This window comes from Hyperolius riggenbachi, chromosome 7 (assembly GCF_040937935.1).
Source record: "Hyperolius riggenbachi isolate aHypRig1 chromosome 7, aHypRig1.pri, whole genome shotgun sequence".
Classification (NCBI taxonomy): domain Eukaryota; kingdom Metazoa; phylum Chordata; class Amphibia; order Anura; family Hyperoliidae; genus Hyperolius; species Hyperolius riggenbachi.
The window spans coordinates 216,398,465-216,420,752 of NC_090652.1; the positions used below are offsets into that span (position 1 = coordinate 216,398,465).

The following is a 22,288-nucleotide window of genomic DNA, read 5'->3' on the forward strand; positions in this document are numbered from 1 at the left end:
AGCCCCCCCCCCCCCCCCCCCTCCCATCCCACAGTATAGGTAGCCAGAGAGTGATGGTAGCCAGTTAAAAATAACACAAAGGGATTGCCATGATGACATCTAATCATTGAACCCAATGTGCATGATTCAGTCTTTCTGACCATGATCTGATAAGTCATTGGGAAGCATTACAACCAGCAATGGTCAGCTGTAAAATAGCATGCAATGTATCCATAGCGGAAGTAGAGCGCATACTAGTGCAAATAGCAAAGGCCCATCAAAGCCTACAGTAAGCGTACGAGAGAAATCAGCGCAGGAAACTTAGGCGCAGGATACAGCCTGTATGGCTTATCCTGCTCCTGCACAAATTCCCACTGATTTTAAATACTATTCCCCCCCCCCCCTCCCCAGGCCACCATGGATGGTAGGGAATGAAATAATTTGACTTCCAGCAATTGCTGGAGGCCGAATTACAGTGTTTTCTAAGTAACTTCAGCTCAGTCTTCTGATGGCGCCGAAGTCACTCACTGCTGCGCCCAAGTCTCCTGCGCTGGAATGGCAGTGTTCGTACAGTAAGGAGCATCTCCTCACACCTTAAATCTATCGTAATATTATAACATCAGGGCTGCCAGTGTTGAAATGTAGCCAGTTTGCGAATATTCCCACCTCTCCAATCTTTGTTTAAACATTCTCTAGAATAATTTGCAACAAACAAAAAATGTTTTCTGTAATTTAAATTCCATGGTGCAGTCTCACTTCTCCTTTGGTTAATACTTCCCTTTTTATGCCCAAAAGTCTGTTCCTATCTTATCCTTTTTCCACAAATCCCTCCACCACTAACTATACTGCGATGACTAAGGACTAGGTGTGTCTGAAACATGTCAGCCTGAAATGTGATGGTGTTCTTCTTTATTACTAGAAATATCCAAAAAATAAGATTTACAGATAAGTGCAGACCTCTCCTTGTATTTAATATTGCTTTTGGGCCTTGCACTATCTGTTTTAGATGTATGTGTTGGTATTTTTATTAGATAAAATGGGTTTGGATGTAGTTTTACTATTTGGCCACAAGATGTCCTCACTCATTTCCGATTCACCTACCTAAGCATGTGAATCAGAAGTAATGCATGGCACTGTAACTTCAGGAAGATACAATGATGCCATTGTTCATTGACTCAGGGACTTAGATTAATGAATGGGAACTGCGTTCCCATTCATTCATCTCCCTGCCGCCCACTGCTGAAGACATTTATTCACTGCCCTGGGAAATCAAGTGAAGTTTTCCCGGGCCGTGATTATACTGCTCAAGGTGCAGTAAGTATTTAAACTGTAATTAAAAAGAGAAAATATGATAAAATGTTCTATTTCTTAGATAATAGACATCGTAAATAACTAATACATACAGTAATAGCACTGCTTAGTTCAAAAAATGAAATAAGCCAATCAAAGCTATTTTTGCTACTCCAGTAAAGCATTCCCTGTATTTTAAAATTAGATATAAATATCTGATTGTGACTGTATATGTGATGTGTACACAAGAATCTTTTATATATAATAAATAACATCTTTGCTGTAAGCCACCTCCCCCAAAGTGTATGTTTCTATTTAGAATGGTCCGTTTCATTAATACAGTGAAGAAACGTTCAGTTTTCTTATTGCCCACAATGCAGCGCTTCACCTTCAGTTTCGATGGGCCCAGCGGTACAGAAAAATTGGTGCTGTAAGAAACTTGCGTGAACAGATCCATAGGATAACATTGGATTCATTTGCATCCATTAAGATGCGTTCCATTCCGATCCGGGAACATAACGTTTTTTAACGCAAGTGTGAACCAGGCCTCAATAAGAATAAAGCCTGATGCGTAGTTGTGTCACTAGTAGGGATAGTCAATAAGATTCAAATAATTCTGTGTTGATGCAGGTTTATGCAAATTTGATTTCTATTTAACAGCTACACTATAGCTATATCCTAAGTTTAGTTAAAATGCACATAAAAATCACTAATGCTTAAAAGTTAGAATGTCCCAACACATTGTCTGATTAATAAGATTTACTGGAACCCTGTATCAGCTGGGTTCCAATGCATAGATCTGCCCCCTTTGCAGAAAATGGACCTGGGCTTTTTCTGTAACAGGTATAGAAAAGGCAGACCTTATTCTGCAAGGTGGCAGGGCTACACACTGAAACCCAGCTGATATGGGGCTCCATTGAATCTTATCATACAAGCAACATGCTGAGGCATTAACCTTGGCAATGAAGGGCCGGGATGATTGACAGAGTAGAGTGTCAGCTTCCTGGCCAGGAGCGTTTTGTTCCTAAAAGCAGATGTCATCTTAGTATAGCTTTATAATTCCTAAGCTTTGGCAGTGATGAAATGCCTTTTATGTTACATACTTTCAAATCAACAAGATTGTTATATGCAAATTAGAGGAGTCAGAGTTGGTGGAATCCTAAACTTAGATGATTTTTGTAGCAACTCCACTGCCCTGCCCTAGGGTAACAAAAATGAACAAATACATGTACAGTATGTCAGACAGGAGCATTCTAAAGTGTGTACCTTTTTTAACTGATGCCACACTTTGTGTGTCCACTTCCAATTTCTGTGTTAATTGTTGGAGGTCAATCTTAGTTGAAGCAAAAATATCTGATGTAAGAAGTGTCCAGTCCTAAAAAGATATGATAAAGATTATAATCCATAAAAAATTGAACAGTATTTTAAAATATATCAATTCATTTAGTAAAAGTACTACTATATATAATCTGTGCATTTCATTGTAAGGTATCACAAAGACTACAAACACAAACCAAACTCTATAGAAGAACAAGAAAAAGCAACAGAAGTCTTTTTTGTTTTACTTGCTTTGAGCCTGTGTCAACTTAGACAATGAGCCTACCCCACTGGTAAGTCAAGCATTCAACCCACCAATACCTCATTCTTTTTAGAATTGAAAAAAAAACAACAAAAAAAGGCTGTAACAGTATTTCAGCAGTATTTCCATAGGACCACAATTTTCTGATCATAGGACAACCCACTAGGTCATACGTGTCAAACTCCAGCCCGCGGAGCCATTAAGCCAATTTGGCCCTCGGAGCCATTAAATTTGGCCCTCAAGTGGTTGCCCCACTTTGCATTATGTTTGGCCCACTCTAGACTACCAGGGAAGCTATATTGGAGGGTAAGCCCTAGAACACCAGGGAAGCCATATGGGAGAGGTAGGGAGAAAGCACTAAATACTAGGGAACTGTATAAGGGAGGCTGGGGGCCTCTAGACACCAGGGAACTGTATGGGAGGGGGGGGGGGAGGACCTCTAGACACCAGAGAACTTTATAAGGGAGGAAGGTGGGCAGTAAACATTGAGGTTGGCCCGCGACTAGGTCCCAGTGTACAATTTCGGACTACTTTGTATTCGAGTATGACACCCCTGCACTAGATGCAGCCTTAACAGTAATGGACACTGACACTTAAAGGAAGCATCAGCCAAAATAAGCTTCCCCTCAATCTACTTACCTGGGGCTTCCTCCAGCCCCTTGCCGCCAATAAGTCCAGCGCCACATCTCCGCATCCAGCCGGCGGCTCGGGGTCGACCATGAGGTCATCCTCTACTGTGCAGCTGTCAATCAAGTCCATGTTGTCCGGAGTGTACTGTGCAGGTGCAGAACTACTGCGCCTATGCAGTGCACTCCGGACAACGTGGACATGATTGACAGTAGCGCTCACGCAGGCACAGTAGAGGACGACCTCAAGGTCAGCCTGTGCGTCGGCAGGGACCCCGGGTCGGTGGCTGGGAGCGAAGGTGCGGCTCTGGACATATCGGCGGTAAGGGGCTGGAGGAAGCCGCAGGTAAGTAGATCAGGGGGAAGCTTATTTTGGCTGATGCTTCCTTTAAAAGGAAACCTACAGTCATGTAAAAAAAAAAAAAATAAACGAAACAGCCAGCAGCTGCCATGACAAACCGATCCTGCGGTCCCCTGCACCAACTCACTTTTGTTTTCGACGACACCACCAGTCGATGGTTACAGCGCCTGAGCGGCTCTGCTCCTTACACAGCCACCTACTGTGTTGCTTTATCTTCAGCACTTGATGTTGACATGCCTCAGGAGTCATAGGAAGTAAGCTGCAGCATAAAAAGTAGGCTATGTAAGGAGAGGACAGCGCCACCTGGTGACGCTTGCTGGACGCTGAGCTTTTTGAGTGAAATTAGTGAGACACTAGGCCCATGGAGGGGTGAGCCAGTCTTCTGAACTCCATGCTTTCTAGATTTTATGGGAAGTCATTTTCTTTGTCTGCTTTACTTACGTAAAGTAGAAATTGCTCTATTTATTTCTCTTCATACAGAATCCTTTCCAGGCAGCACTGTGCCTCTATTAACTACCCTTGCATAAATAGCGGATCATAACAGTGGAAAGTTTTCATAATAGAACCCATTTCCTTTGGGAGACCTTGTTGTGTGAATGGAGCAAACCTTTCTTCCACTGAGCCACTCTTCAGAGTAACATCTCTCTACCCCAATGCCTAAATTTAATTTCCCCTATGTAGTCTCTCAGATCCGCAAGCCCCCACCGTGCACCCGCCCCACGGTCCGCAGATAAATTCTGCACTTAAAAGCGGTCCTAGGGCTAAAAAAAAAGGTTGGGGACCTATGACTTAAAGAGTACTTCCAATTAAATTAAGGTATTTGTCATTGTACTCTTTGTTGTCCTTTAACAGGGGATTGATGATCAAGCAGGTGAATAACTCATTAGTTTGCTGTGACATGGTCATTAATGAAGGGATTCTCAACCAGGGGTCTGTGGAACCCTAGAGTTCCGTGAAAAACCTTTAGGAGTTCCACGCGATTTAGACATTTTTACAGAACAAAACATTCCAGTTTCCCCATTTCTGCAGGACAAAATATTCCCACCTCCTTATTGTTCTATGCCGCACCACATCACACAACCACAGTACACTCTACTTCACTAATGTGCGGGACTTCAGAAACCCCTGGCCAATCAGCACAGAAGAAGGACAGCAAAAGGGAGGAAAGACCAGGCAGGTGGAGAATCAAGAGGTAGTCAAGTTCAAGGTGAGTATTTGTTTTTTTAAATCTACTGAGGACTGGTGATTAGAGGGCAGTGGCTGTGCACTATGCAGGGGGATAGGCACATGCTCCACAGATCAGGTCATTTCTGCACCAGTTGGGCGCCACCAGACTGTAATGTTATAGCGGATGTGGTGGCATAGGGGGATTTCTCAAGAAATCCCTTTAAATTTGGGTGACGGCAATAGCCGGACCCCAAATTACATATCTCCCCTCAGTTGCTAAAATGGAGGGGCAATCGCTTTTATCATGAGCCCTGAGTTTCAGCGGTAGCAGGGTGAGCCATCTTTCAGCTCACCCTGTGCCCAACAGAACAACGACAGGATAATACGTATGCCATGTTACATAAGGGGCATTTAAAGAGAAACTCCAGTGAAACTAATGTAATAAAAAAAGTGCTTCATTTTTACAATAATTATGTGTAAATAACTTAGTGTTTTCCCATTGTAAAATCTTTCCTCTCCCTGATTTACATTCTGACATTTACCACATGGAGACATTTTTTTTACTGCAGGCGGGTGATGTCAGTGGAAGGAGATGCTGCTCGCTTATTTTTGGCAGTTGGACCCAGCTGTAAACAGCTGTTATTTCCCACAATGCAATAAGGTTCACAGACAGGAAACTGTCAGGACCATGGTCCTGACCTCACACTGTGGAAGGGGTTTCACCACAATCTCAGCCATACAGAGCCACCTGATGATCCGTTTGTGAAAATAAAGATTTCTCATGGGAAAGGGGGTATCAGCTACTGATTGGGATGAAGTTCAATTCTTGGTTACGGTTTCTCTTTAAGGCCCCACTGAGCACCAATGAATGAAAGCAGTGATTGCACTTTGGCAGGGGGTCATACTGCATATTTAGGCCCACTGATCAGTAATGATGGGTGAGGTGACTTAACTATAGGGGAGCCACAAGCTGCATTACTGGGGTAGTGTTAGTTTTTTTTGAGTGCACTAAGCACCAATGAAATGCTCGCCCTATGAGGGAGCAAATGTTGCAGGATGGTCAGTTTTTCAGCCCATAGGTCAATGACTTAGGGAGGCAGACTGGCTGTACTGGGGATTTGCTGTCAGTTTTCGATAAATCGCTTTAAGTTTTAGGGCCAGTGAGCACTAAAAATGGGGCGGTGGCCTCAACTTCACATGATGAGGTCATGACTGTGTTTCTTATGCAGGGTGACGGTGACTGCATTTCTTATGCGGGGTGACGGTGACTGCATTTCTTATGCAGGGTGACGGTGACTGCATTTCTTATGCGGGGTGACGGTGGCTATATTGCTTATGCGGGGTGATGGTGGCTGCATTTCTTATGCGGTGATGGTGGCTGCATTTCTTACGCGGGGTGACAGTGCAGTGTTCTCCCCAGGCGCTTTTAGCCAGGTGCTCCACCCGGCTAGTTTTGAGGAGCACCCTGCTGTCATCAGCTCATCTCCTCTGTAAGCAGAGAAGCGCCAGCCCTGTATTCTGTCGTCTCGCCCCAACCGGCTACTTATTCATGCCACCCTGCTATACTTTTTCTGTGAAGAACACTGTGGTGGCTGCATTCCTTATGCGAGGGGGGCGTCGGTGACGGTGGCTGCATTTCTTATGCGGGTTGACGGTGGCTTGATTTCCTATGTGGGATGACAGCAGCTGCATTTACTATGCTGGGTGACGGCGGCTGCTTTTCCTATGCTGGGTGACGGCGGCTGCTTTTCCTATGCTGGGTGACGGCGGCTGCTTTTCCTATGCTGGGTGACGGCGGCTGCTTTTCCTATGCTGGGTGACGGCGGCTGCTTTTCCTATGCTGGGTGACGGCGGCTGCTTTTCCTATGCTGGGTGACGGCGGCTGCATTTCCTATGCGGGGTGACGGCGGCTGCATTTCCTATGCGGGGTGACGGCGGCTGCATTTCCTATGCGGGGTGACGGCGGCTGCATTTCCTATGCGGGGTGACGGCGGCTGCATTTCCTATGCGGGGTGACGGCGGCTGCATTTCCTATGCGGGGTGACGGCGGCTGCATTTCCTATGTGGGGTGACGGCGGCTGCATTTCCTATACGGGGTGACGGCGGCTGCATTTCCTATGTGAAGCAATGATGGCTGCATTGGTTTAGGGGTTATAACTGCTGTAGTTAATATTTGGGGGTCATTGTTATTACATTTGTCATGTCTGTGCTAATGATGGTATGTTTGTGATTTTGGGGGCACATGATTATTGAAAGGCTAATATACATATGTGTAACATGTTGTACATGTAATTTTTATTCAGGCATTCTTAGAGATCTGAAAATTTTCACGGGGTTCCCCCAAGCAAAAAAGGTTGAGAAATGCTGCTCTAGAAGGTTACAGGAACTTCCTTCCCACAAAGAAAGGCAATTACATGGCCCCCACTTCACTCCCAGCCACTGTAAAGGCACTATGCTGGCTAGGCCGGGTGTTCCGACTTTTCAGTATACGTATCAAGCCAGCATATATTTTCTTTTGCACTTGTGCAACCTCATTCACTTACTTTAAAGCACATGTGTAGCACTGCCTCTCTCCGCTTTAGAAGTATGCCATGCAGTAAAGTGAGTAACAAACAACTAAATACAGGTAACATGTTCAAGGGGGTTTCAAGAATATATAACCGGGGGGGGGGGGGGGGGGGGGTGGGGGGAGGTAGGAGAGGTGTTAAGTCTAGATGCACATGTAAAGGGGGGGGGGGGGGTCAAGGTTAGTTGACCACTGGGGGGAGGGGTTTAGGTTAGATGCCCAAGGTGTGGGGGGGTTTAAGGCTAGATGCCGACCGGTCCGGGGGGGGGGGGGGGGGGTTAAGGCTGGTTGCCCACCAGGGAGGGTTCTGTGTGAGAGAAGGGTAAGGTTCAGTCAAAGTAAATATTACCGATATTTTACTATGTGAATGAAGATGGTAGAACATCGGTAAATTTAGCGATATTCTACTACCACAATCCTGTGTTTTTCTAACGCAAATACAAACACTGTATGTTGAATCAATAGGTGCTGGTGTTTAACCACTTAAGCCCAACTGGACGAGATTTCTCGTCCAGTTGGGCTGCGCGCACTCCCGCGGGTCGCGCGCGCCCGCGGGCCCACCCCCCCCCCCCCGTGCGCGCCCCCGCTGCTGGCCGCTAGCCCACCGATCAGTGAAAGGGATTATAAATCCCTTTCGCTGATCGGACCCCCCCGGAGAAAAGCCGACAGCGTCTCTTCAGACGCTGCGGCTTTTCTGAGCTCTGGTCTCCTTTCTTCTGCCTGGGAGCGAGATCGATCGCTCCCAGGACTTTTTGATTCTGGCCATCTTGTGGCCAAATAGCAAATTACACCCAAAAAAAAAAGTTTTAAGAATAAACCTATAAAGATATTAAAAAAAACCCTGTTTACCTCCCACACCAAAAAATACCCACATACAAGTTTAAATTAAAAAAAAAAAAAAATTACAATTAAAAAAAAAAACATAAATAGTTACCTAAGGGTCTGAACTTTTTAAATATTCATGTCAAAGGAGTATATCAATATGATTTAATACATTATGGGCTTCTAAACAGTGATGGACCTTTATTTCCAAATAAAATGTTGTCGCCATACATTGTGATAGGGACATAATTTTAACGGTGAAATACCCGGGGCATATGGGCAAATACAATACGTGAGTTTTAATTATGGAGGCATGTATTATTTTAAAACTATAATGGCTGAAAACTGAGAAATAATGAATTTTTTCCATTTTTTTTCTTATTCTTCCTGTTAAAATGCATTTACAGTAAAGTGGCTCTTAGCAAAATATACCACCCACAGAAAGCCTAATTGGTGGCGGGAAAAAACAAGATATAGATCAATTAATTGTGATGAGTAGTGATAAAGTTATTGGCAAATGAATGGGGGGTGAAAGTTGCTCGGATGTAAAAAAATTTCAACCCTTCGGGCTTAAGTGGTTAATTTTGTTGGTCAAAGTTGTCAATCTTACATACACCACTAAAAGTGAATGCTATTTTGACAATGTATACTGTTTCATTGGAACACCCGCAGATACAGTGGGATGCGAATGTTTGGGCAACGTTGTTAATCGTCATTATTTTCCTGTATAAATCGTTGGTTGTTCCGATAAAAAAAATGAAAGTTAAATATATCATATAGGAGAAACACACAGTGATATTTTAGAAGTGAAATTAAGTTGATTGGATTTACAGAAAGGGTGCACCACAAAAAAGAAATGAAATCAATATTTAGTAGATCCTCCTTTTGCAGAAATGACAGCCTCTAAATGCTTCCTGTAGGTTCCAATGAGAGTCTAGATTCTGGTTGAAGGTATTTTGGAGCATTCCTCTTTACAAAACATGTGTAGTTCATTCAGGTTTGATGGCTTCTGAGCATGGAAAGCTCTCAACTCACACCACAGATTGTCAATTATATTCAGGTCTGGGGACTGAGATGGGCATTCCAGAACATTGTACTTGTTCCTCTGCATGAATGCCTTAGTGGATTTTGAGCAGTGTTTAGGGTCGTCTTGTTGAAAGATCCAGCCCTGGCGCAGCTTCAACTTTGTCACCGATTCCAGGACATTGGTCTGCAGAATCTGCTGATATTGAGTGGAATCCATGCGTCCCTCAACTTTGGAAAGATTCCCAGTCCCTGCATTGGCCACACAGCATGATGTAACTACAACCATATTTTACTGTAGGTAGCAGGTGTTTTTCTTGAAATGCTGTGTTTTTCCTCCATGCATAACGCCCCTTGTTATGCCCAAATAACTACAGGATCTTCTCAAAAAATTAGCATATTGTGATAAAGTTCATTATTTTCTGTAATGTACTGATAAACATTAGACTTTCATATATTTTAGATTCATTACACACAACTGAAGTAGTTCAAGCCTTTTATTGTTTTAATATTGATGATTTTGGCATACAGCTCATGTAAACCCAAAATTCCTATCTCAAAAAATTAGCATATTTCACCCGACCAATAAAAGAAAAGTGTTTTTAAAACAAAAAAAGTCAACCTTCAAATAATTATGTTCAGTTATGCACTCAATACTTGGTCGGGAATCCTTTTGCAGAAATGACTGCTTCAATGCAGAGTGGCATGGAGGCATGTAAAAGTTGCTTTCATCTGAAAAAAGTACTTTGGATCACTGAGCAACAGTCCAGTGCTGCTTCTCTGTAGCCTAGGTCAGGCGCCTCTGCTGCGGTTTCTGGTTCAAAAGTGGGTTCATGCTTCCATCTGCTGAAAAGCTTTATGGAGATGAACATTTCATTTTTCAGCACGACCTGGCACCTGCTCAGTGCCAAAACCACTGGTAAATGGTTTACTGACCATGGTATTACTGTGCTCAATAGGCCTGCCAACTCTCCTGACCTGAACCCCATAGAGAATCTGTGGGATATTGTGAAGAGAAAGTTGAGAGACGCAAGACCTAACACTTTGGATGAGCTTAAAGGGAATGTCCAAGCAAAATAAAAAAATGAGTTTCACTTACCTGGGGCTTCTACCAGCCCCATGCAGCCATCCTGTGCCCTCGTAGTCACTCACTGCTGCTCCAGTCCCCCGCTGGCAGCTTGCCGACCTCGGAGGTCGGCGGGCCGCATTGCGTACATTTTTACGCATTCCCGCTAGTGCAGGAACATTAACACATACATTTTTACGCGTTACTGGTTCAATGCGTACATTTTTACGCATTGAACCAGTAGAAGCCCCAGGTAAGTAAAACTCATTTTTTTACTTTGCTTGAACCTTCCCTTTAAGGCTGCTATCGAAGCATCCTGGGCCTCCATAACACCTGAGCAGTGCCACAGGCTAATTGCCTCCGTGCCATGCCGCATTGAAGCAGTCATTTCTGCAAAAGGATTCCCGACCAAGTATTGAGTGCATAACTGAACATAATTATTTGAAGGACTTTTTTTTGTTTTAAAAAACACTTCTTTTAGTGGTCTTCCATTTTAATATGATCCTAACTGCGGAAACAGACAGCTAAAATCTCTGAGACAGCTTTCTGGATCCTTCCCCTAAACCATGGTGGTGAACAATCTTTGTCTTCAGGTCATTTGTGAGTTGTTTTGAGACCCCCATGTTGTTACTCTTCACAGAAATTTAAAAGGAGGAGGGAAACTTACAATTGACCCCCTTAAATATACTTTCTTATAATTGGATTCACCTGTGTATGTAGGTATGTCAGGAACCGACCCGCGGCACGCATGCGTAGACAGTTCCCGACTGCGGGTTTGACCAGATCGACAGGGGAAGCAGCCTTAGTCAAGCTACCACAAGGCTGTGACCCCTCAAAACTTCTCATTGCCACCACTAGCTGTTGCTAGACACGTCCACTCTGCTGTCGAGTGCTCAGTAGGCCTGAACGATTTCAGGAAAAGATTGAATTGCACGATTTGTCAGAAATTGCAATTTCGATTCTGTACTCGATTTTTGCTATTCAACGACGGATCAGATCGCTCTGACCATCCAGTCACTCTCTACCTTGCGAGGGACAGTCTGTGACAATTACTATTACTGCGTGCCCCTCTCTGCCTGTCCCATGTGTGCTGCTGGTTAGAGAATGATGGTGACCGATGCTGAAAATGTCACCTCACTGCTGCTGGCTGGACAGCTTCTACAAATCACCCAACCACTGCTTCACACACCTATTACACTCATCATCTCCCCTGAGCACTGATAGGTTACAAGGGAGTCACTGCTGTCATGCCACACAGTACTGAGCAGTGTATAGATAAGAAGGCAGCTAGATATATGTAGATATATGTATATGATTTATACCCCTACCTCTACATAATAGATCTAGCTGCCTTCCTATCTATACACTGCTCAGTACTGTGTGACATGACAGCAGTGACTCCCCATGGAACCTATCAGTGCTCAGGGGAGATGATGAGTGTAATAGTTGTGTGAAATAGCCAGTGGTTGGGTGATTAGTAGAAGCTGTCCAGCAAGCAGCAGCGAGGTGACATTTTCAGTGTCGGTCACTATCATTCCCCAATCAGAAGCACACATGGGACAGGCAGTAATAGTAATTGTCGCAGACTGTCCCCCGCCAGGTAGAGAGCAGACAGAAGTTTTAGTTAATTACTGTGTTAATGGCTCCCTGGGCAGCACCGCGTCTCCGAATCTTTTCATCTTCCGGGTGTAGGGGCGGGACCAGCCTTCCTTCCCCCGTCTTCCCCATTCACCAGCCTGACTCATCCTGAGAGGGAAGGGGGCATGGTCCTCCTCTCCAGTGCCTACAGGGGAAAGTTTCTGTTTTGTTTACACACCGAGGAGGGAGCAGAGTAATGTACCAGCGGCAGAGAAAACCGCAGCAAAACCGCAGCTCTGACGATCTCAAGATCGTCTTACCCTTGATCACGAAAGCGCAGCTGCTTTCACACCTGTCACCTCTCTGGCCAGGCCATCCCGGGTGTCGCTTCCCGACTCAGCTGGGACAGGGATCTCTGTTGCAGCAGCTTGGGTCCACACGCCTGCACATGGAGCAAAAGGAGCTTTACATGGAGCTAAAGGACCTTTATGGGCAGAGGAGACAGATCAGCTGACTTTGTGGTCAGCTGACTTCCACCTGTCAATCTTCTTTGCAGGTTGGTTCAGCCCCTCGAGCGGGGCTGCTTAAATCTGATGTCAGTATTTAAACCTGGAGTTGTTACTCTGTCTTTGTCTGTCGTCGTGAACGCTTGTGTGTCAGCACTCAGACCATAGTCAGATCCCAAAGTGTGCTAGAACCGGCCGGAGCCGGGGATCCACACTTAGCCAGATTCTGTTGATAGCTTAAAGTACTATTGAATTGTATCTGTGTTCTAGCATAGTTTCCAAAGGTGTTGATGATCACGGAGCTCACACCTTAGCGTTAGGAATTGAACTGTATTATTTGTTATGACCTTCTGCCTGCCTGACTATTCCTCTGATCTCTGAGTTTGTACCTTTGTCATTCTGATACTCCGTTGCCAAAACTCGGCTAGTCTCTGGATTCTGCATCTGCCTCCTGTCTCTGTACTTTATCTGTCCGTGTGTTTACGACCTGGCTTGTCTGACCTCGAGAACTATCTCTCCTGTTAGGAGATAGTTCGCAGATCTGTCAGTGACACTTTCCCCATTGGTGTCACTCATGTTCTGTCCTTCCCTCTCCCTGTCTGACTCATCCCCGTGGAGAGTCCCGACTACGGAAGGAACTTGTTGCTGAGCAGTATTCCTATCTGCTCTTGCTCCTGTCTTCCAGGGGCGGTCCCCAAAGTATTACTGTTCACACCTTAACACTTACACTCTCTCAGGCAACCATTAGAGCATGTTATGTGTATCTCTTAGACTGCAGTAAGGTCTGAATCTCCTGCTCCTCAGGTGACCATTAGAGCCGTGTTATTTGTATCTCTTAGACTGCAGTAAGGTCTGAATTACCTGCTCCACAGGTGACCATTAGAACCGTATTTCTCTAACCATTAGAGTTACGGTGGCACCAGACACACACTTACACTCTGCTCTCGTTCTTGCTATACTGGTATTATTGGTGATTCTGCGGATCACACATAATCGAGTATAGCGTCTGTATTTTTGGTGATTCAGCAAATCACCAATAATCAGTCATCTTAGTAGTGGCATTAACCGTAACACATAATTTAATTCCCTGATTGTTCAGTTTGTCATATCCTTTCTGTGATATGCGAACTTCCCAGGTTTTTCCTGTCCACTTTTGATCTTTACAGATTTCCCATCTCCAGGTGACAACTTGAGCAAGGCTTTCAACATTTCAGCAGGCTGTTATATGTAAATTCCTGGCTCAGGCTGGTGTGGTCTGCCGCCAGTCTAGGTGACACATCTGAGACAGTATTTCACAGCAGATCAAAGGTGGGGACTTGACTGCTCTTGGCATAATAAGCCAGAAACAAGTTAGCAAATTAGCAGTTCCTGCTCCTATTCACAATTGTTCACGTTCAGATGCAAATGTAGTTGTCATTGACATATGGACAATCACCTTAACAGCTTACTTGAGCCAGGTGACAATACCTTCACAAGCCTACTTCCCGAATGGCCTCTTAACTCACATACATATCTGAGGTAGTACCCAGTAGACAGAAAAATATGTTCCTGTATTATCCTTATCATAACTAGCTGCTATATTCCTGACAGGGGTCACTGAGCTTACCAAGCCAATTTCAGTTCTAATAATTAGTTCTAAAGGTTTTGGAAACAATAAAATGACAACAGTGCCCAAATGTATGCAAAAGCCTAATTTTGTTTAAACAATTATTGCACACCTTTCTATAAATCCAATAAACTCCATTTCACTTCTCAAATATCACTGCGTGTCTCCTATATGATATATTTAACTGAGATTTTTTATTGTAACAACCAACGATTTATACAAGAAAATCATGACGATTAACAAAGTTTCCCAAACTTTTGCATCCCACTGTATAACTCCAGCATAATCATGCTCCAAGATTGCCACCCAGCTCTGGCAGCTCATCCTTTGAACCTACTGCAGCACCAGCAGACACCCTCTTTCTTGCTCCCCCTTGCGAGTAACTTGATGAGAAAGAGGGAGGGAAAACCTATAGTAGACTAGTAATATAAACAAGCCTTGTCTCAATAACCGGAAACTCCTAAGGCCCCATACACACATCAGACCATAGTCTTTTGAAAATGAAACATCACAGACCAATCTTACCACCCTTCATGTAGTATGAGAGCCATACTCTACACAGTCTTTTCTATGGAGCTGAACTCCACATCAGAAAAAAATCTTTGCAAGATGCTGCACACACAGATGCTGTACAGACACAAAAGATCAGTATCTGCAAAAGATCTGTTCCTGCCAAAAATCCATTCCTGCAAATTGCAATGATAGTCTATGAGATCTGCAAATCATCATACACACATGATTTAACTGACATTCATCTGCAGATCAGATCCACCAGGATAGATTTTCAGATCTGCAGATGATTGCTTGATCTGCAGATGAATGTCAGTTAAATCATGTGTGTATGATGATCTGCAGATCTCATAGACTATCATTGCAATTTGCAGGAATGGATTTTTGGCAGGAACAGATCTTTTGCAGATACTGATCTTTTGTGTCTGTACATCATCTGTGTGTGCAGCATCTTGCAAAGATTTTTTTCTGATGTGGAGTCCAGCTCCATAGAAAAGACTGTGTAGAGTATGGCTCTCATACTACATGAAGGGTGGTAAGATTGGTCTGTGATCTTTCATTTTCCAAAGACTATAGTCTGATGTGTGTATGAGCCTTAAGAAAGAAAGAGACTGGCCAGAGCAGGAAACATTAGTACATACAAGTGTGTTCAAAATTATTCAACCCCCACTGAAATTGAGTGTTTTGGCCAGTTTGACATTGATTTTGATCATTTCAGTCATCTTGTTTACAATTAAATCAGAGGCACTTGTAAATCAGACAAATAGAACACAGCATTTATAATGAAATAACCACAAATGTCTTTTCTGTGCTCACATCATTATCAGTTTTATTCAACAAAGTGACATTCATTCTTAGTACAACATCCTTTTCCAGTTATAACAGCTTTTAAAATGTGAAGCATAACTTGACACAAGTGTCTTGCAGTGATCTACGGGTATCTTAGCCCATTCTTCATGGGCAAAAGCCTCCAGTTCAGTCAGATTCTTAGGGTTGCGCGCTGCTACTGCTTTCTTTAAGTCCCACCAGAGGTTCTCAATCGGATTTAAGTCTGGTGACTGCGATGGCCACTCCAAAATGTTCCAGCCTTTAATCTGCAACCATGCTCTAGTGGACTTGGAGGTATGCTTGGGATAATTGTCCTGTTGGAAGGTCCAACGTCTCCCAAGTCTCAGGTTTGTGACGGACTGCATCACATTTTCATCCAATATCTCCTTGTACTGAAGAGAATTCATGGTACCTTGCACACGCTGAAGCTTCCCTGTACCTGCAGAGGCAAAACAGCCCAAAAGCATGCTTCACAGTAGGCAAGGTGTTCTTTTCTTCATAGGCCTTGTTCTTCCTCCTCCAAACATAGCGTTGATCCATGGGCCCAAACAGTTCTAATTTTGTTTCATCAGTCCACAGAACACTATCCCAAAACTTTTGTGGTTTGTCCACATGACTTTTGGCATACTGCAGTCGACTCTTCTTGTTCTTTGGAGACAGCAAGGTGGTGCGCCTGGGAGTTCTGGCATGGAGGCCTTCATTACGCAGTGTGCGCCTTATTGTCTGAGCTGAAACTTCAGTACCTGCATCTCACAAATCTTTTTTCAGTTTCTCAGGAGTCACACGGGAACTTTTCTCCACTTTGCGCTTCAGGTAGCGCACAGCAGTCGAAGTCAGCATCTTCTTTCTGCCACAACCAGGTAGCGTTTCAACAGTGCCCTTTGCCTTGAATTTGCGAATGATGCTTCCTATGGTCTCTCTTGGTATGTTTGACATCTTTGCAATCTTCTTATAGCCATTGCCCTTCCTGTGAAGATAAATCACATCTTCTCTTGTCTTCCTGGACCATTCTCTTGACTTCACCATGTTTGTAAACACACCAGTAAATGTCTAGGAGCTGAGTATCACAGTCATTTTAAATCTGCCTAATTGGTGCTTATTATGCTTGATTGCTGCTCGTTAACATCCACCGGTGTTTTAAATACCTGAACGAAAACACTAGAAAGAACCTCTGTTCTTAAGAGTGGTAGTCTTTAAGGGGTTGAATAATTGTGTCAATGAAGAAATCACAAAAAAAGCATTTAATACTGTATTACAAAAACAATTGGTCATTTTGGTTGCATTTGGTTCTTTAAAAAGTCCTTGTAAGATTTCATTCTGAATACAATTAGAAATGTACACTAAATTCCCTAAAACCCTTTACAGCATTGTAGCAGGTTGAACAATTTTGAACACAACTGTACAAAAGAAGAACTGACTTTAGGCCCCTTTTACACTACTGTGGCACATTGCGGTACTTTCCCCCACTGCACCCACACTACCTGCAGTGCGACACGATACAACGGAAGTAAGGCAGACTCTGCAGTGTGTTGCCAAGCAGTACCGCACTGGAGTCAGTGACACCACAATAATCTAAGGTAGCGGGTGCACCAATCATTCAAATTTTAGCGATGTACTTCCTCTGGGGGCAGGGATCACTACACTAATTGGGAGTGGAGCTATGCAAATCACCCTGCAGACAGTGATTTACAGCCCTTTTCCACTAGCTGCGATCCTTTTCAAAAAGCAGATCGCAGACGTTTTGCAGATCACTAGAGCAATGCGATTTTAATCACTGTGCTCATTTCCAAATAGTGCATGCTGTTTTTCCCCCAACCCAATCGCCAGCTTACACGTTCTTAACGTGATCATTCTCCATTCCCAACGGCTATACGGCGCAACAGCGGGCAGTGGAAAACGCAGCTTGCACAATCAGGTGACAGCTTGCTAGAGGAAAGGGGTCCTTAAAGCAGAACTGTAGATAGAATTAAAACGAACGGTTTCATTTACCTTGGACTTCTGCAAGCCCCCAGCAGCCGTCCGGTCCTGCACCGGTCCTCCACGAACCTCCATTCTCCAGCCGGCGCTCCGTTCCTCGACTTTTAAGTCGAGGCCAGTGCAGCCCTGCCAAGCGTAGCCTTTCTAAGCGTTCCCATCTGCAATAGCGCTATTGCAGACTGGAACATGAAGAAAGGCTACGCGTGGCCAGCGCCGCGCAGGCGCAGTGGCCCAGCGGAGAAACCGAAAGCAGCTGGCGGCGGGAGAACGGAGGCTCGTGGAGGATGGGCGCGGGACAGGACGGCTGCTGGGGGCTTGCAGATGTGAGCCAAACAGATGTAGAATAAAAACATAGGGTCAAATGTTTCTATGTGAGAATTCTGTAATAAGCTTTCAAATCATTCGTGCTGTCTGTGAAGTCAAAAAACGATGAATATGGTTCTTTTCCTATGCATTACGGTGTAAATGATTCTTAAATGAGTCAAATCACACACTCTGCCTTGTTTGCATCACGCTCTGACTCAGAGGATGAGTCGCTTGAATTACCTCTTGAAACGATACATGAACCGTTCTAAACAATGAATCATTTTGGAGAGGAATGAGCCGACTCCGGATAGGGCTGGTGTTTACCAGAGCCAATGGGGTGATACTAGGCGGATCCTTAAGCAGAACAGATACATCCGATTGGATGACGGACGAGCGCTGATGCGCACATGTCAATAGCCAATCGGATGCGCGGAATATCGGCGTTTCTTACAGAAGTTGTTTTCTTCCTTTAGAACTAATCTGTGTCAGCGCGGATTTCAGTGAAAGGTAGGATGTAATACGAATAACATGTAAAAGTTTTACCAGGACTCCCTGACTAATATTCACGGATTTATAATATACATGGGGCTGTATATGCCTTTTCTATGATTGGCTGTTTAACCGTTTGGGATGTGACTGACCAATCAGATACTGCTAAGGGGAGTGAGTGGGATGGACAAACCACGCCCCCAGGCCACATGACCAGAAATGAGTATAAAAGAGCCAACACTGAGCCAGTCATCTTTTGGCTGCTATCATGAGCGGACACGCTCTATAGATCTCTGTATTTTAATGATATATTGTAATTTGCACCCTAGCACTTAGGCACTGTATGCACGTTATGTTTAATCCCTTGAAAAAGCTTCCTTAGTGAAGTGAGGGCCCTTTTCCACCAGCGCGTTTGCGCTCGCTGAATCGCAAAGTCGCAAACCGCTAGCGATTTTACAATCGCTACGGTTTGCTTTTTAACATAGGAATCGCGGTAGGTCATTTCCACTACTGCGATTTGTTTTTTACCCGAACGCGAACGCGCGGCGGAGCGATATTTGCCGCGATTTTGCTATGCAGTGCATAGCATAGCAAAATCGCGGCCGCAAAACGTCGGGGAATCGCCGGTTTTGCGATTCAGCAATCGCTAGCGTTCAGCGTGAACGCTAGCGACTGCAGGTGGAAAAGGGCCCTATAACATGTTGGGTGATAGAAAGGTGGGGGGAATTGTGTAAATACTGCTAATTCAACGAACTCTGGGGTCTGTAAACAAACAATACTTATAATGTACCCTTCAGTTCGTGATTTATAATAGAGAGTTTATATGATGGTAACATCAGCCTTTGGTTGTTTTTAAATATATTAAAGTAATAAAAGTTACGTTTTATTAAATTTGTCCCATCAATAGAGGGGAATTGTTGTTTTGGGGCTTGCAGATGCCCCAGGTAAGTGAAACAGCTTGCTTTAAACCTATCTACAGTTCCGCTTAACACGAAATGGTGCTGTGCAATTGTCCTATGGTGGGTTACCCAGCCCTATGTTATCCTAACCAGCAGAGCCGGGACAAAGTCCTCCAGCACCCAAGGCTGAGACACCAAAGTGCTCCCCTCCATCCCTCCACCCCAGCTGTCACACACTGATTCCTATTAGACTAAGAGGCACCCCAGGGCCCCCAACACCTTAATCTCTAGTTATCTGGCTTGCAGTCACTTACATGTATCTCCTTTTCTTATTTCTTTCTGCTTCAAACACAATTAGGAATGACAGCTGAATGAATTGTGTGCCCCCTCCTACACTGCGCCCTGAGGCTGGAGCCTCTCCAGCCTATGCCTTGGCCCGGCCCTGCTAACCAGCCTTAGGGGAAAGCCACATTTTAGTCACCCAAAGAAATCACATTTAATCACTTCAGACGTCAGTGTTTAGACCAGGGGTATCAAACTCGCGGCCCACGATACAATATTTTGTGGCCCTCGCTGGCAAAAGCTTCCTTATAGTTCGCTTCAGTGCTGCCAAGTAATCCGCTGCATCCCCGCCGCTAAACGAAGGCTGCAGAGCCCCCAAATCGCCCGGGGGGCAATCCGCCGGCATTTCCTGGAAGGGGCAGAGCTTTCAGCTTCAGCTCTGCCCCTCCTGATGTCAATCGCCTCACGGATCGCCGCCTCTCCCCGCCCCTCTCTGTGAAGGAAGAGTGAGAGGGGCAGGCAGAGGCGGCGATGTGCCGCGATTGTGAAATTCCTTATGCAGCCCAGCCTCATCCTGACTTTGCCTCCTGCGGCCCCCAGGTAAATTGAGTTTGAGACCCCTGGTTTAGACAATGCCCATTTATTAAAGTTTTGCTTTCCAGATAGACGTATGGCTGGAGACAGCAGTTGTATCCAGTGAAAAGCACGTGGTGAGAATACCAGCACTGCACTCCCAGCCAGCCTGTTGTGCCTTTACCTAGCCTCTGGCTCGTGATGGATACTACTGACCTTTCCCCCCTCCGGTCTCCCGAACTCCAGAGACTTGCGCGGCTCCGCCTCCGCAGCAGCCTTGTACTCCAACACCTTCTTCTTCTCCTCCTCCTCCTCAGGGGGGACCCGCACGGCTGCATGGTGCAGCTTCTGCCGAGCACGCTTTATTTTCCCCACCATATTTCACCTTCTCGGAAGCAAGGACCGCGTCTCCATGACAACGTCCGGTTCAGAAAATCTTCCCCCGGGTCTGAGAATTTGTCATTCCAGTTCCAGTTAGCTGCTTTAAAGAAAGATTCCCTCTGACTTCTGGAAGGCAGATTTAACTTGAACTTCTTCTGGAGAAACATACAAGTTATTTGCTGGTTATTATAATTTGGTGCAACAATACTATCTGCCAGAACACAGACAGATAGTTAAGGCAAACTTCATTCATGTAGATATGACAAGCACCTGAACTGGAGCTACAGTGGACGTGAACTCTTGCACAGGACAGAAGGAAAACATAAATATGTATTCAAAATGTATTTAGAGAGTTTAGCCTAATTCCCCCTCATCTAAGCACAAGTTGTAATTTGATCCCTCAGCTGTGTTTTCTGAATGCTGGGCAGAGAGATAATTGGTAATGTTAACAATATGTCTGCTCCATGAAAGCAGGAAGTAGAAACACTGCAGATTTATTGCAGGAATTTTTATCAGCTGTAACAAATGGTTTACTTTAAAGGTTAGTATGCTGTTGCTTATGTTTTAGAGCAGAGGGGAAGTTCTGAGTTTAGGTCCCCTTTAATGGAATGTGTCATTGTGAGGGGGAGGAGGGAGTTGGATTGATCGGCAATACTTACCTATGGGGTGCTGCTCCTCTGGCCTCCCGCCTGTATGGCCTCCGCCATGTTCTTCAGGTAGAAACCACGCCTGCAGAAATCTCCGCTTTCCAGCAGTGTCATGTGCACACGCAACACTGCTGGGAAGTTGAAAATGCCACAGCTGCAGGCAGAGGAGAGAGGGAGGTTAGTGTTAGGCAAATAACAGGTTAGTGTCAGGTGGAGGGGAGGTTAGTGTTAGGCAGAGGAAAGAGGGAGGCTAGTGTTTGGCACAGGAGAGGAGAGCGCAGATTAGTGTTAGCCAAAAGAGAGGTTAGTGTTAGGCAACGGGGAGGTTAGTGTTAGGCAGAGGAGAAAGGGAGTGTAGTGTTTGGCACGAGATAAGAGGGTAGATTAGTCTTAGGCACAGGAGAGTTTAGTGTTAGGCGGAGGGGAGGTTAATGTTTGGCACAGGAGGAGAGGAGGTTAGTGTTTGGCACAGGAGAGGAGAGGGCAGATTAGCGTTAGGCACAGGAGAGGTTAGTGTTCGGCAGAGGGGAGGTTAGTGTTAGGTAGAGGAGAGAGGGAGGTTAGTGTTTGGTAGGAGGAGGAGAAGGAAGATTAGTGTTAGGCAAAGGCAGGCCTGGATTTACATCACAGGAGCCCATAGGCACCAATGTCATGGCACCCTAGACTTTGTCCTCCATGAACCTACAAACCCCCGTTGAACCGCATTAAGGGCTGGTGCACACCGAGCGGCTTTTTTGGTGTTTTTGCAGCCGCTTGCGGCTGCGGATACGCTTGGTCAATGTATATCAATGAGGTCGATCACACCAGAGCGGGAGGCGTTCTGCAGAAACGCATACTACCGGGGTGAGGCATTTTTTGGATTGCGGAGGCGTTTCTGCCTCCAATGTAAAGTATAGGAAGAACGCAAACCGTTTTTGCAAGCGGTTTTGCAGGTGTTTTTGTTACAGAAGCTGTTCAGTAACAGCTTTACTGTAACAATATATGAAATCTACTACACCAAAAACGCTTCCCAAAACCGCAAAATGCTAGGTGAAACGCTACAGAAAAATAAGAAAAAGCGTTTCAAAATCTGCTAGCATTTTGCGGATCTGCTAGCGGGTTTTGGTGTGCACCAGGCCTTAAAGTGTCCTGGCTGGCCCAGCTATCACTTCTCCCTTACTTCCCTTGTCCGTCATATGTAGCTACAGGTATCCATTAGTATTAAGGTTGCCACAATACAATTTGCTG

The 22,288-nt window shown here is 44.9% G+C and overlaps 2 protein-coding genes across 3 annotated transcripts in view; one reads left to right on the plus strand and one right to left on the minus strand.

Moving 5' to 3' along the window:
* The window catches only part of SLX9 (SLX9 ribosome biogenesis factor), a 221,824-nt gene extending 201,357 nt beyond the window's left edge, over nt 1-20,467 (minus strand). For both annotated transcript variants that reach the window (XM_068245217.1, XM_068245218.1), the window contains exons 1-2: nt 20,250-20,467; nt 2,536-2,644 (exon numbers count right to left, since the gene is read on the minus strand). In XM_068245217.1, coding sequence (XP_068101318.1) covers nt 2,536-2,644; nt 20,250-20,411 — 271 coding nt within the window. In that variant the 5' untranslated portion in view covers nt 20,412-20,467. The remainder of the gene's footprint in view (nt 1-2,535; nt 2,645-20,249) is intronic.
* ITGB2 (integrin subunit beta 2) overlaps nt 1-22,288 on the plus strand; it is a 242,965-nt gene that overhangs the window by 49,171 nt on the left and 171,506 nt on the right. The gene's annotated exons all lie outside the window — the stretch shown is intronic.